Source organism: Entelurus aequoreus, linkage group LG14 (assembly GCF_033978785.1).
Source record: "Entelurus aequoreus isolate RoL-2023_Sb linkage group LG14, RoL_Eaeq_v1.1, whole genome shotgun sequence".
Lineage (NCBI taxonomy): Eukaryota > Metazoa > Chordata > Actinopteri > Syngnathiformes > Syngnathidae > Entelurus > Entelurus aequoreus.
This window is the reverse complement of record NC_084744.1, coordinates 21,282,075-21,295,079: the sequence shown is the minus strand read 5'-3', so window position 1 is coordinate 21,295,079 and position 13,005 is coordinate 21,282,075. Positions and strand designations below refer to the sequence as shown.

Sequence of the window (13,005 nt, the reverse complement as noted above, 5' to 3'; positions counted from 1 at the left end):
GAGATCCGGCAGCACACATTCTCAAACGTCAATAAAGCTACTTTTAACTTGTCAAATGTATTTTTTTTACCATGAAAAAACAATAAAAAATATATATATATATATATATATAAACCATAGTATGAAAAAAGGTTCATGTATTTGATAGACTTAGACATTCCTACTTTTAACTTGTCAATTGTATCTGCCATCTTTTTTGTAGTTTTATTCCTTTTTTATTATCTTCATTATTTTCTGTATTGATCCTACACTATTATTGTGTTTTTTTTGTTACTTCTGATATGGCCTTGCCACGGTTTATTTGCTTATTTATTTATTTATTTATTTTTTGTGTCTTTTTATTTTGTATTGTTTTACATCTGATCAACTTCTGTGACTTTCCTTTTCTTTTTTAAGTGTGAACGGTGGAGAGGTCCTCGAGAGGTGATCTTGGGATCACTTCCTGAGGATCCTTGATGCCGAGGAATGTTCATCCACTATGGTCTGGATAGCCTGTAGCTGATCCTGAGCCAGAGCGGGATGGATGGATATATATATATATATACAATATCTGGGTATCTTTTCTAATACTGTTTATACTGTAAACCTTGAATTGTTAAAGTTTAAGTGCACCTCTCTCCTCAAGTGTGCATATGAGTGGGTATGAGTGGATGTGCGATTGTATGAAGGTTTTGCGTGACCAAAGTATGACTGCTAAATGTGATTTGAACTGTAAAATTCAATACAAATATTTGCAAAAAAAAACACAAAAAAAACTTGTCAAATGTATTTTTTTTTACCATGAAAAAACAATTTAAAAAAAATATATATAAACCATAGTATGGAAAAAGGTTCATGTATTTGATAGACTTAGACATTCCTACTTTTAACTTGTCAATGTATTTTTTTTTACCATGAAAAAACAATTTAAAAAAATATATATCTAAACCATAGCATTTCCATAAGAGTATAGACACATATTATTTTGCACACTCAATTATATTAGCAAAGTCAAATAAACCAAAGACAGAAGACTTTGCATCATTGATTTTATTTTTCACCCCAGGCTAAAAATGTTTGATCTGTAAAGAAAAAGAAATGTTGTAGCCTAGCCAAATACATTCCTTAAGCTCCCATAAATGTTTAACAATGGCAAGTATCAAGGTATTTTTCTGGCCCATAACAAGCAACCCTATTCCCTGTTTCCAGTTCTGTTAATTTTCCACTGTCTAGAAAGGAAACAGATTGCGGTTCTTATAGGCACAATAACAATGCAAGATGTAAAACTAAGGTAATTGAAATAAGTGGAGGAATTACGCTTTAGTCTAGCAATAGTTGACTACAAGACTAATTAATCACATGACCTCTCACCTGTAGCCCTCCTTGCACTCGTCGCCGTTTTCTGTCCTGCAATCGGTCTTCTTCAGACCTTAGTGATTTAATGACAACATACATTCACTATGAAAACATTCATGTTGGTCTGTTGACCATGAGTAAAACATTTTTTTTGTGACTTGTGATATTCAAAGCACTTACGGCATGGGGAAGTTCTGCAGGAGAGCGAGACACCACCATCTCCTAATTTGCAGCATGTTTTCCTTTGAAGAAGGAAATGCAGGAAGATGTTAATATCCATCCATCCATCCATTTTCTACCGCTTATTCCCTTCGGGGTCGCGAGGGGCGCTGGAGCCTATCTCAGCTACAATTGGGCGGAAGGCGGGGTACACCCTGGACAAGTCGCCACCTCATCGCAGAGATGTTAATATGTTGTAAAAAAAATAACACCTTGTACACTAAGCATAATGTGTCACGATTTACACATACCTCTCTGAAATCACAATTGGCCCCCATTACAATGTACAGAGTGTACTGTAAGCCAAGAGGTACTGCTTAATATAATGTCAGGCGTATTCCCAAGGATACATTTTTTTCAATACAAAATAATGTGGTTTTAATGTAGCAAGCAAACATTTTGACAGACAACAGCAATGCTATAACATGCTGATTTGGTCTTACCATCAAAACAAACACGCCACAGTTGTTGGAGCACCCTTGCTTTGTTAGGCCCTGAGGTGTGAACAATGTATTTTAATAAAAGTATGGCAAGAAAATAGTAAAAAGTTAGCAAGTGCTATTATGTAATGTCTCACCTGGACATCATTCACACCAAGCTCTCTCCAGGGGCCAGAAGAGAGGCTGTGAGCAACGTGTCTGTACAAATAATAAGCGAAATAAAAGTCACTCAACTTCAATCAACTTTTGATTGAAAAGCACGCATAAACGCTTGGAACAAAGCCTGAACTGAATAAGGAAAAGGTTGGAACTTCAAATCAAAAAGTTTTGGCTCTATTTTGCACATCATTCAAATGAGAAATGTGACATTTCACACTTGATTTTATTTTTCGGTTGTTGCTTTCTACACTAGTAAATGATGACAGTGAGCAGAGACCTCATGGAGACTTCCCTAGTCTCCACAAGTTTTCAGCACACACTGCATACTGGGGACAGAAACTCCAAGACAGCCAGGAACAACTGGTAAAGTTAACTATTGTGCCACTGTGGTTATCTATGAATGTCACTCATATAATCATACACGTATTAAGACTTTGATTTCTTCCACTAGCTGTCTCATGTCTTGGAGAGATGAGAGTAGAACCAGTCTATTCAGGTTTTTAGGGCACCTCCTGGACAGTGGTAGTTCTGTTTTAAACCACTTGTCCTTTGTTTGTTTTAATTAATGGTTCTGTTTTTATTTGATCTAAAATATTCCATTCCATATTCCAACTATTTTGATTCCTTAAACAGATGGAAACAGAACTATTTATCTTTTTTGAGACGGGCAGTTCTGTTTAAGCCTGTTATGAAAACTTTTTGATTTGAAGTTCCAACCTTTTCCTTATTCAGTTCAGGCTTTGTTCCAAGCGTTTATGCGTGCTTTTCAATCAAAAGTTGATTGAAGTTGAGTGACTTTTATTTCGCTTATTATTTGTACAGACACGTTGCTCACAGCCTCTCTTCTGGCCCCTGGAGAGAGCTTGGTGTGAATGATGTCCAGGTGAGACATTACATAATAGCACTTGCTAACTTTTTACTATTTTCTTGCCATACTTTTATTAAAATACATTGTTCACACCTCAGGGCCTAACAAAGCAAGGGTGCTCCAACAACTGTGGCGTGTTTGTTTTGATGGTAAGACCAAATCAGCATGTTATAGCATTGCTGTTGTCAGTCAAAATGTTTGCTTGCTACATTAAAACCACATTAATTTGTATTGAAAAAAATGTATCCTTGGGAATACGCCTGACATTATATTAAGCAGTACCTCTTGGCTTACAGTACACTCTGTACATTGTAATGGGGGCCAATTGTGATTTCAGAGAGGTATGTGTAAATCGTGACACATTATGCTTAGTGTACAAGGTGTTATTTTTTTTACAACATATTAACATCTCTGCGATGAGGTGGCGACTTGTCCAGGGTGTACCCCACCTTCCGCCCAATTGTAGCTGAGATAGGCTCCAGCGCCCCTCGCGACCCCGAAGGGAATAAGCGGTAGTAAATGGATGGACGGATAGATATTAACATCTTCCTGCATTTCCTTCTTCAAAGGAAAACATGCTGCAAATTAGGAGATGGTGGTGTCTCGCTCTCCTACAGAATTTCCCCATGCCGTAAGTGCTTTGAATATCACAAATCACAAAAAAAATGTTTTACTCACGGTCAACAGACCAACATGAATGTTTTCATAGTGAATGTATGTTGTCATTAAATCACTAAGGTCTGAAGAAGACCGATTGCAGGACAGAAAACGGCGACGAGTGCAAGGAGGGCTACAGGTGAGAGGTCATGTGATTAATTAGTCTTGTAGTCAACTATTGCTAGACTAAAGCGTAATTCCTCCACTTATTTCAATTACCTTAGTTTTACATCTTGCATTGTTATTGTGCCTATAAGAACCGCAATCGGTTTCCTTTCTAGACAGTGGAAAATGAACAGAACTGGAAACAGGGAACAGGGTTGCTTGTTATGGGCCAGAAAAATACCTTGATACTTGCCATTGTTAAACATTTATGGAAGCTTAAGGAATGTATTTGGCTAGGCTACAACATTTTTTTTTTCTTTACAGATCAAACATTTTTAACCTGGGGTGAAAAATGAAATCAATGATGCAAAGTATTCTGTCTTTGGTTTATTTGACTTAGCTAATATAATTGAGTGTGCAAAATAATATGTGTCTATACTCTTTTGGAAATGCTATGGTTTATATATAATTATTATTCTTTTTTTTTCATGGTAAATGCTATGGTTTATATACATATATATATATATATATATATATATACATATATATATATATATATATATATATATATATATATATATATATATATATATATATATATATATATATATATATATATATGTATATATATATATATATATATATATATATATATTTTTTTTTTTTCATGGTAAAAAAACACATTTGACAAGTTAAAAGTAGGAATGTCTAAGTCTATCAAATACATGAACCTTTTTCCATATTCGGATCTCCGCCACCAGATGGACCCCGCGGGCTCAACGTTGAGCCCGCCCACATTGAGGGAAAATAAGCCCCTCCTCGATCTGCAGGCTGCAGCCAGGGGTTACTCGAATTACTCATGGTCCTGCAATTTGATTGGCTGAATGCTGTGTGATGAAAACAATGTAGATCTAATTTGATTGGCTGTTGTACTGAGAGCACACACGCTGACACGCAGCACACGCGCTGATAGACAGACACGTACAAAATGAAAGCTACGGAGCGCTCCCAAATAACTTTTTAAGCTTTAGGTTTTGGGGAAAGTAGCAAGTCATGTCAAGTCAAAAGGCTCAAGTCCAGGTGAAGTCACAAGTCATTGATGTTAAAGTCTAAGTCGAGTTGCAAGTCTCTTTACATTTTGTCAAGTCGAGTCTAAAGTCATCAAATTCATGACTCGATTCTGACTCGAGTCCAAGTCATGTGACTCGAGTCCACACCTCTGCGAGTTAGTTTAATCATGCGTTGTGTACTATTTTGGCATGTTTGATTGATTGAAACTTTTATTAGTAGATTGGGAATATTTCAGTAGTACGTAAATATTTCAGCAAAGGTGATTCGAATAAAAAAACAAAAACGTTCAAAATCATCCCTAATTTTCTTTTCTGATAACGATACAATATCGACAAACAATATCGAGCTGTTAAACGTGCATGTTAGTTGTACCGCCAGCCACTAGGAGGCGGTGGAGCCCCGCCTGTGTTTTAGTGACGTCACTTCACGTGCCGCAGAAGAAGCTTTCATTTTCGCGACACTTGAGGACACCTTCGCGGTATGTAAACGTTTGTTTTGAAAGCCTTACATGACGTGAATGTTGTAGTTTGGCGTATTGTTGCTCGTATTTGTGTTTAGGTCAGCGTTTTTTAGTGCATAAATGGACTAACCGACGTACGAGCGCGGGTATTGTTCAATGTTAAGCTACCACTACTGGCCTCTTCATTAGGTACCTCTGCACAATGTAATCCAGTTCAAGATTAATTTGGTCTTCACAAAGATAACAAATGTCAGTTTTGAAGGTGTTAATTGAACAACATATCCATGAGTAGCCAACAACGGCCCCTCCTAACTAGAATTCACCTATTTCCCACTGAAAACAAGCTACAATACATCAAATAAGCAGGTCACATTTTCACTAAAAACAATCCCAGACTTATGTTCATTTTATGTACATACCTGGATTAAAATATTTTTTAGACAAAAACTATTACTTGCAAAATTGATTCATTAATGTAAGTGTACTATGTCGAAAATGTATGTTGTTGAATGCAATATTATGGTAAAACACACTGATGGCGGGAGCTGCCATGCAAGGCCCTAACCACGACCCATCAGGAGCAAGGGTGAAGTGTCTTGCTCAAGGACACAACGGACGTGACAATGTTGGTAGAAGGTGGGGATCGAACCGGGAACCCTCAGGTTGCTGGCACGGCCATTCCCCACATCGCCCGTATAATATTCAGTAAAACGGTCTGGAGCTGCAAAAAAAATAATATATAATATACGTGTTATAATGAAGGCAAAACATGACGTAAGTGTCTATATTAGCTATAATAGCCTACTATCAAAATGATAACATCTGCAATGTTGGACAAGTGCAGTAATGATGTAAGATGTAGATAAAAGTGGACAAAGGTGAGCATGTTTGTCACTGGGGGGAGAAGGGGGCCGCGACAGACAGGTGTGGGTCAGCACATCTCATTAGCATTGAAGCATAACTTACTGAAATAACTGAAATTGTCTAAATCAGTCATTCTTCAACTGTGGTGCGTACGCAAACTGCCTTTAGTGCAGGAGTCGGCAACCCAAAACGTCGAAAGAGCCGTTTTGGACCAAAAATACAAAACAATTATGTCTGTAGCCGCAAAAAATGTAATATATAAGTCAGTGTTTTTCAACCACTGTGCCGTGAGATACAGTCTGGTGTGCCGTGGGAGATTATCTAATTTCCTCCTATTTGGGAAATTAAATATTTTTTTGCAAACCAGTAATTATAGTCTGCAAATTATGTGTTGTTGAGTGTCGGTGCTGTCTAGAGCTCGGCAGAGTAACCGTGTAATACTCTTCCATATCAGTAGGGGGCAGCAGGTAGCTAATTGCTTTGTAGATGTCGAAAACAGCGGGAGGCAGCGTGCAGGTAATTAGGTATCTAATGCTTAAACCAAACATAAAGAAAAGGTGAGTGACCCTAAGAAAAGGCATTGAAGCTTAGGGAAGGCTATGCAGAAGGAAACTAAAACTGTACTGGCTACAAAGTAAGCAAAAACAGAATGCTGGACGACCGCCAAGACTTACTGTGGAGCAAAGATGGCGTCCACAATGCACATTCGAACATGACATGACAATCAACAATGTCCCCACAAAGAAGGATAAAAACAATGGAAATATTCTTGATTGCTAAAACAAAGTAGATACGGGAAATATCGCTCAAAGGAAGACATGAAACTGCAACAGGAAAATACCAAAAAAGAAAAAGCCACCAAAATAGGAGCGCAAGACAAGAACTAAAACACTACACACAGGAAAACAGCAAAAAAGTCCAAATAAGTCAGGGTGTGATGTGACAGGTGGTGACAGTGCACCTACTTGGAGACAAGAGCTATATTGATGCATGATTGGTTATGCTTTAAAGGCCTACTGAAACCCACTACTACCGACCACGCAGTCTGATAGTTTACATATCAATGATGAAATCTTAACATTGCAACACATGCCAATACGGCCGGGTTAACTTATAAAGTGCAATTTTAAATTCCCCGCTAAACTTCCGGTTGAAAACATCTATGTATGATGACGTATGCGCGTGACATCACGGAGTGAACGGAAGTATTGGCACACCATTGTGTCCCAATACAAACAGCTCTGCTTTCATAAAAAAATTCCAAATCTTTTGCAATTTGTTCAATTAACAATGGCGACTGCAAAGAAGAAAGTTGTAGGTGGGATCTGTGTATTAGCGGCGGACTACAGCAACACAACCAGGAGGACTTTGAGATGGATAGCAGACGCGCTACCGTGAGTACAGCTTTGGCTTCCAAACATTTGATCGCTTGCCCGTACGAGCGTGGCGCTATGTGCACGTCACGTACGTAACTTTGGGGAAATATATGTTTCTTGCCGACTCTGATGGCGGCCGGGGTGTCGTCGAAAGCTACAACGCCCGCCGCCGCACCGCTGTCCTCACCTTGACTTCCTCCGTCTCCGGGCCGGCGACCCCATCAATGATCGGGTGAAGTCCTTCGTCGCGCTGTCGATCTCTGGAATGCAGGTGAGCAGATGAGAGCTGGCGTAGGTGCAGAGCTAATGTTTTTAGCATAGCTCTGTCGAGGTCCTGTAGCTAAGTTAGCTTCAATGGCGTCGTTAGCAACAGCATTGTTAAGCTTTGCCAGGCTACAAAGCATTAACCGTGTATTTACATGTCCATGGTTTAATAGTATTGTTGATATTCTGTCTATCCTTCCAGTCAGGGGCTTATTTCTTTTGTTTCTATCTGCATTTAAGCACGATGCTATCACGTTAGCTCCGTAGCTAAAGTGCTTCACCGATGTATTGTCGTGGAGATAAAAGTCACTGTGAATGTCCATTTCGCGTTCTCGACTCTCATTTTCAAGAGGATATAGTATCCGAGGTGGTTTGAAATACAAATCCATGATCCACAATAGAAAAAGGAGAAAGTGTGGAATCCAATGAGCCAGCTTGTACCTAAGTTACGGTCAGAGCGAAAAAAGATACGTCCTACACTGCACTCTAGTCCTTCACTCTCACGTACCTCATCCACGAATCTTTCATCCTCGCTTAAATTAAAGGGGTAATCGTCGCTTTCTCAGTTCGAATCGCTCTCGCTGCTGGTGTAAACAATGGGGAAATGTGAGGAGCCCTTCAGCCTGCGACGTCACGCTACTTCCGGTACAGGCAAGGCTTTTTTTTACAGCGACCAAAAGTTGCGAACTTTATCGTCAATGTTCTCTACTAAATCCTTTCAGCAAAAATATGGCAATATCGCGAAATGATCAAGTATGACACATAGAATGGATCTGCTATACCTGTTTGAATAAAAAAATGTCATTTCAGTAGGCCTTTAAAATCATATCCAACACTTGCGACAACGACTTTTTACTGTCAACTGAGTTTTGTTTTTGAATGATTTCGATTTTTTCTACGCAAAAAATGTGCCTTGGCTCAAAAAAGGTTGGAAAAACACTGGACTACACAAACCAAGCCTGGGTAAGAGGCCGGCATGACAAAAATAGCGATGTAATTTGTAGCGTGACACATATCGATACCGAATTTTAAGAAAATAAATATTGTGATATGATTTTTTTTAACCACAGGGCTGAGCTCTACGTTCAAATGTTACTGTTAAAACAATAACAAATCAGTTTTGTATGAAGGTCTTTTTAAATGAAAATGAAATGTTTGCCCGCTGTGGTTGCAGACGTCACCATGCAGGAGGAAAGTGTCCCAGCAGGTGAGCAGCAGTGCGCCAAGTGTGGATCCAAACTCAGCCTACCTCCGACGGACGTACCTGGCAGCCCCTCCAGGTGTCCGTCCTGCCCAGACGACGCCGTCGTCGTTGTCAACGGTGAGCCGGCGCAGAAGAGCGCCCCCTCGGACCCTCTCGACTGCTCTGTGTGCGGCAAAACCTTCATCTCTTCGGCCAACCTGACCAGTCACCTGGCCTCCCACAACAAGGAGAAGAGGTTCAGGTGCAACACCTGTGGGAAGTTCTTCTACCAGCCCTCCCACCTCCTGGCTCACGAGGCCATCCACCGAGGCGACAGGCCCTTTAAATGCCCGGAGTGCGGCAAGACGTTCGGCCGAGCGTCGCACCTGAAGACGCATCAGCGGCTTCACACGGGCGAGAAGCCCTTCAAGTGTTCCTTCTGCAACAAGGCCTTCGCGCAGAAGGCGGGGCTGCTCTCGCACATCCGCATTCACACGGGCGAGCAGGTCTTCAAGTGCGACGTGTGCGGCGACACTTTCACCTCTCTGCCATTGATGCTCTCACACAAGAACGAGGAGGCCGCTCGGCTGGGGAGAGCACCGCCTGCACTGCCCGCGCCCGCGCCCGCTCGGGCCGCCGTCGCCGCCACCGCCGACGACATCAAGTGCGGCCTCTGCTGCCGCACCTTCATACACTCCTCCTACATCCGACTGCGCGTACATCTGCAGAAGGGGCTGCGGCCATACCACTGCAAAGTGTGCAACAAGACCTTCGTCAAGATGGATACTTTCATCAGCCACTGCGAGAAACACCTGAAGCAGAAAGGGGAGAAAAGCGATGAAGAGAGCGTGGTCAAACCTCCCATTTTCATCCCTCTGTCCAAGCCGCCACCGCCGTCGTCGTCGGACGTTGCTCAGCCGTTGCCCTCCTCTGACGTCGCCACTCACTTCAAGGCCAAATCCAAAAGCTAAGCATGATCAAGTATGTCAAGCACACACAGCATTTTTTGGGATGTTTTAGTTAAAGCCCAAACATTCGTACACAGCGTAGTCTGCAGAGTACTCTGCTACGCACACACCTATTTCTCACATCCACGCGACATTGATCCGCATTTTGCCACCCTGGCAAATCATAGAATTAAAATCAGACTTTTTGATTGCACAAACATTCAAACAAATCTTTGACACTAGCCTGGTGCGGCTAATGACTGTGTTAGCTTTTTTAGTTCTTCATTTCAACTCTGCAGAGACGACTGCCAAGATATCTCCATGACGTCATCCTATAATTTGCTGTGATATCATTTTCTTTAAGATAGATAGTAGATAGTACTTTATTGATTCCTTCCGGAGAGTTCCCTGAGGAAAATTTTAATTCCAGCGGCAGTGTACAGAATTGAGATCGAATTTAAAAAGTAAATAATGGGGGTATAAATGGAAATAAAATAGAAAATATTGCAATAAGAATAAAAATAAAAAGCAACAGTAAGAATAAAAACAACAGTAAAATAAGAATATAACAAGAGAAACAAGGCAGTAGTGACCATGTTATGAAAAAGTATTGCACTGATATTGATTTGCATCCCCTGTCATCCTAGCACCCCCCTCCCCCTAAAACGGCTCATATATACATACATACATTTAAAAACACATCTGTTATTAATAAGTATTAACATATTGTATATCATTTTCCATCCATCCATTTTCTACCGCTTGTCCCTTTTGGGGTCGCGGGGGGTGCTGAAGCATATCTTCATTTTTCTCTGTTTTAAATTGTTGCTGCTTATTGTACAATGTACTTTGTTGAGAATTTTTCACGTGTCTCGAGACTTTTAGTGACTTTTTCCTAATGATAAACAACCAGCAAACAAATCTAGCATCTTTTTCCGGTGTTATTTTAGACTGTACTTTTGTCCCTCGATGTCCCCGACGAAAAGGGAGCCACAGCAAGCGTGACGTCACACTTTGCGCTGCTGCTCCAGTTGGACTTTCTTTCCTTAAAAGCCGCCCCTGTCCTCTTAATATTTGCACATTTTGTAGATCACTGTCGGTAGGTATATTTTGGATATATTACGTAAAAACGTTACGTTCACATCGCATATATGCTGACGACACTCCAGACATTTGCTTGCGTCTTGTTTACATCATCCGATTTTCTGCAGCTGTTTTCGGTGATCAGAGTCCTTTTTTTTCGGCGGCCACATTTTTGGTGCATCACTAGTCTTTAGTGTGCAAATAATAGGCTATATGTATCCATTCATACTGTAACGCCCTGCTGGTGGAAATGTTTTATATTAGTGTGGTTTCGATTTAATGTTCATTGTTCCTGTGATCGCAAACACGCCGTCCGTGCCTGTAAGGGGATTGGCAGAGAATAAGAGAAGCACAGAGATGAAAGTGTGTGTATCAAGCTGGTTGTTGGTATAAGATTGGCAATAATAGTTAAAAGTAGCGTCTAACTTTTGACTTCTTCTTACAGTACTTTAGTTGTTTTTACATTAAAAAAAGATTTGCCTTGGCGGTGCGCCACAATCAGTTACTGTAAGGGAAACACTGCTGCATACTGTACGGGGTCATGGCTGTAGTGGCCCCGTATAGAATATGTACGGTACAGTACAGTATATACTTAAGGTGTTATTAGCGCCCGTTTCAAACTGTCAGAACTATTCTCGAGGAAGCGACCCGTGCCAGCTGTGAAACCATATTGCTTTGTATAAACATTTCAAACATGAAAGTATTGTTTCTCTTTCATGTCATCCTGAGAGGTCCCTCAGTCACACATTTCACATTAATAAAAAGGTTTGCTTACAAAAACTGCTTTAAAAACACAAGTATTTTTCTCCATTTCTTATGCCTCAAATATACATTTATATTTAGTTTTTTACTCTTTTAAAGGTCAGCATTTTTATGCCATTGTTTCTGTTAATTAAAAATAATTTCCATGAAATATATTTAATGAATAATTTCTTATTATTAGTAGGCCATGGGATGGGTCATTGATTGGCAGCAACGTTGATTTGCTCGCATATTTAATCTTCTGTAAAAGAATTAAACTCACATTCAAGGTCCCAAAATATCAGCATAACTGTTGTAAAGATTGTACAGTATGTGAATATTGTTGTCACTACTTTCAACAAGTCAATCTTTCTGTTCTGAATTTGACATAGTAAATGAATAAAATATTGTATTATTAAATCCAACAGCACTGTTCCAAACATGATTTTAGCCTGCTGTTTGTTTATTTTGCACAGCTGAGTGAGTTTTTGAGAGCTGATTGTTTTAAGAAGGTCTCAATATGCTTTTTTTCTGTCATTTCCAGCTAAAAGACAAAAATGACTTTTAAAATAAGAGTAAGCTCAATATATTTTGTAAGTCATGTTTAATTTTGCCCAAAGTATATACACTGCATAATATACAATAACTATTATTATAGAATATAAATACATCTTTGTGAAGGTTGATATGATTGTGAAGGTTGATATGATTGTGTCCAGTACTCACCAGTATTGTGTAAATATTGTCCAGATGTACCTATGAAAGACTTCTGAAACAAAATAAACTTAAATGCAATTGAATTCTGTGTATTGCCCCCTTTTTTAACCTTTTAAAGGCCAGTACTTCTGCTGCACGTCTGTCTCAAAGGGTGAGTAGCTTCATTTTATTTTGTTACTTGGTTTATATACTGTACACTGTATCTTCATTTTCACTGTAAGCTCTGCTTCTTCCTACTCCTTTTCGAACATGTTGAAAAGAGAAACTGGAAATTGTGATGTATCATGTTGTATGCATGCATGTTCGAAATAAACTCAAACTCAAACTGTTCCTGTTTTGAGTCAAATGTGACAGTCTTGTTTTACTCACACTTGAATGTATGGAATGTAGAAGGAAACTAAAGTAAACCTACTAGGGGTGTAACGGTAAACAAAAATTTTGGTTCGGTTCATTTTCGGTACAGTAAGAAAACAACAAAATATTCATTTATTTACCAAATTTGCAAAATCTTCCACC

General features: G+C 39.6%; 1 protein-coding gene across 3 annotated transcripts; it reads left to right on the top strand.

Moving 5' to 3' along the window:
- The first annotated feature begins 4,765 nt into the window (after positions 1-4,765).
- On the top strand, positions 4,766-12,783 carry LOC133664516 (zinc finger protein 568-like). 3 transcript variants are annotated; one of them, XM_062069209.1, is made up of 2 exons: positions 4,766-4,863; positions 8,993-12,783. In XM_062069209.1, the coding sequence occupies exon 2, from the start codon at positions 9,001-9,003 to the stop codon at positions 9,970-9,972; it is 972 nt and encodes a 323-aa protein (XP_061925193.1). In that variant the 5' UTR covers positions 4,766-4,863; positions 8,993-9,000; the 3' UTR covers positions 9,973-12,783. The 3 variants fall into 3 exon arrangements, with proteins under 3 accessions (XP_061925193.1, XP_061925191.1, XP_061925192.1); XM_062069207.1 differs by lacking the exon at positions 4,766-4,863 and adding an exon at positions 5,220-5,332; XM_062069208.1 differs by lacking the exon at positions 4,766-4,863 and adding an exon at positions 6,517-7,825.
- Positions 12,784-13,005: the final 222 nt, after the last annotated feature.

What these genes read in the sequence shown, in the direction of transcription:
- LOC133664516 (XM_062069209.1), top strand. Translation starts at nt 9,001, where the DNA reads ATGCAGGAGGAAAGTGTCCCAGCAGGTGAGCAGCAGTGCGCCAAGTGT.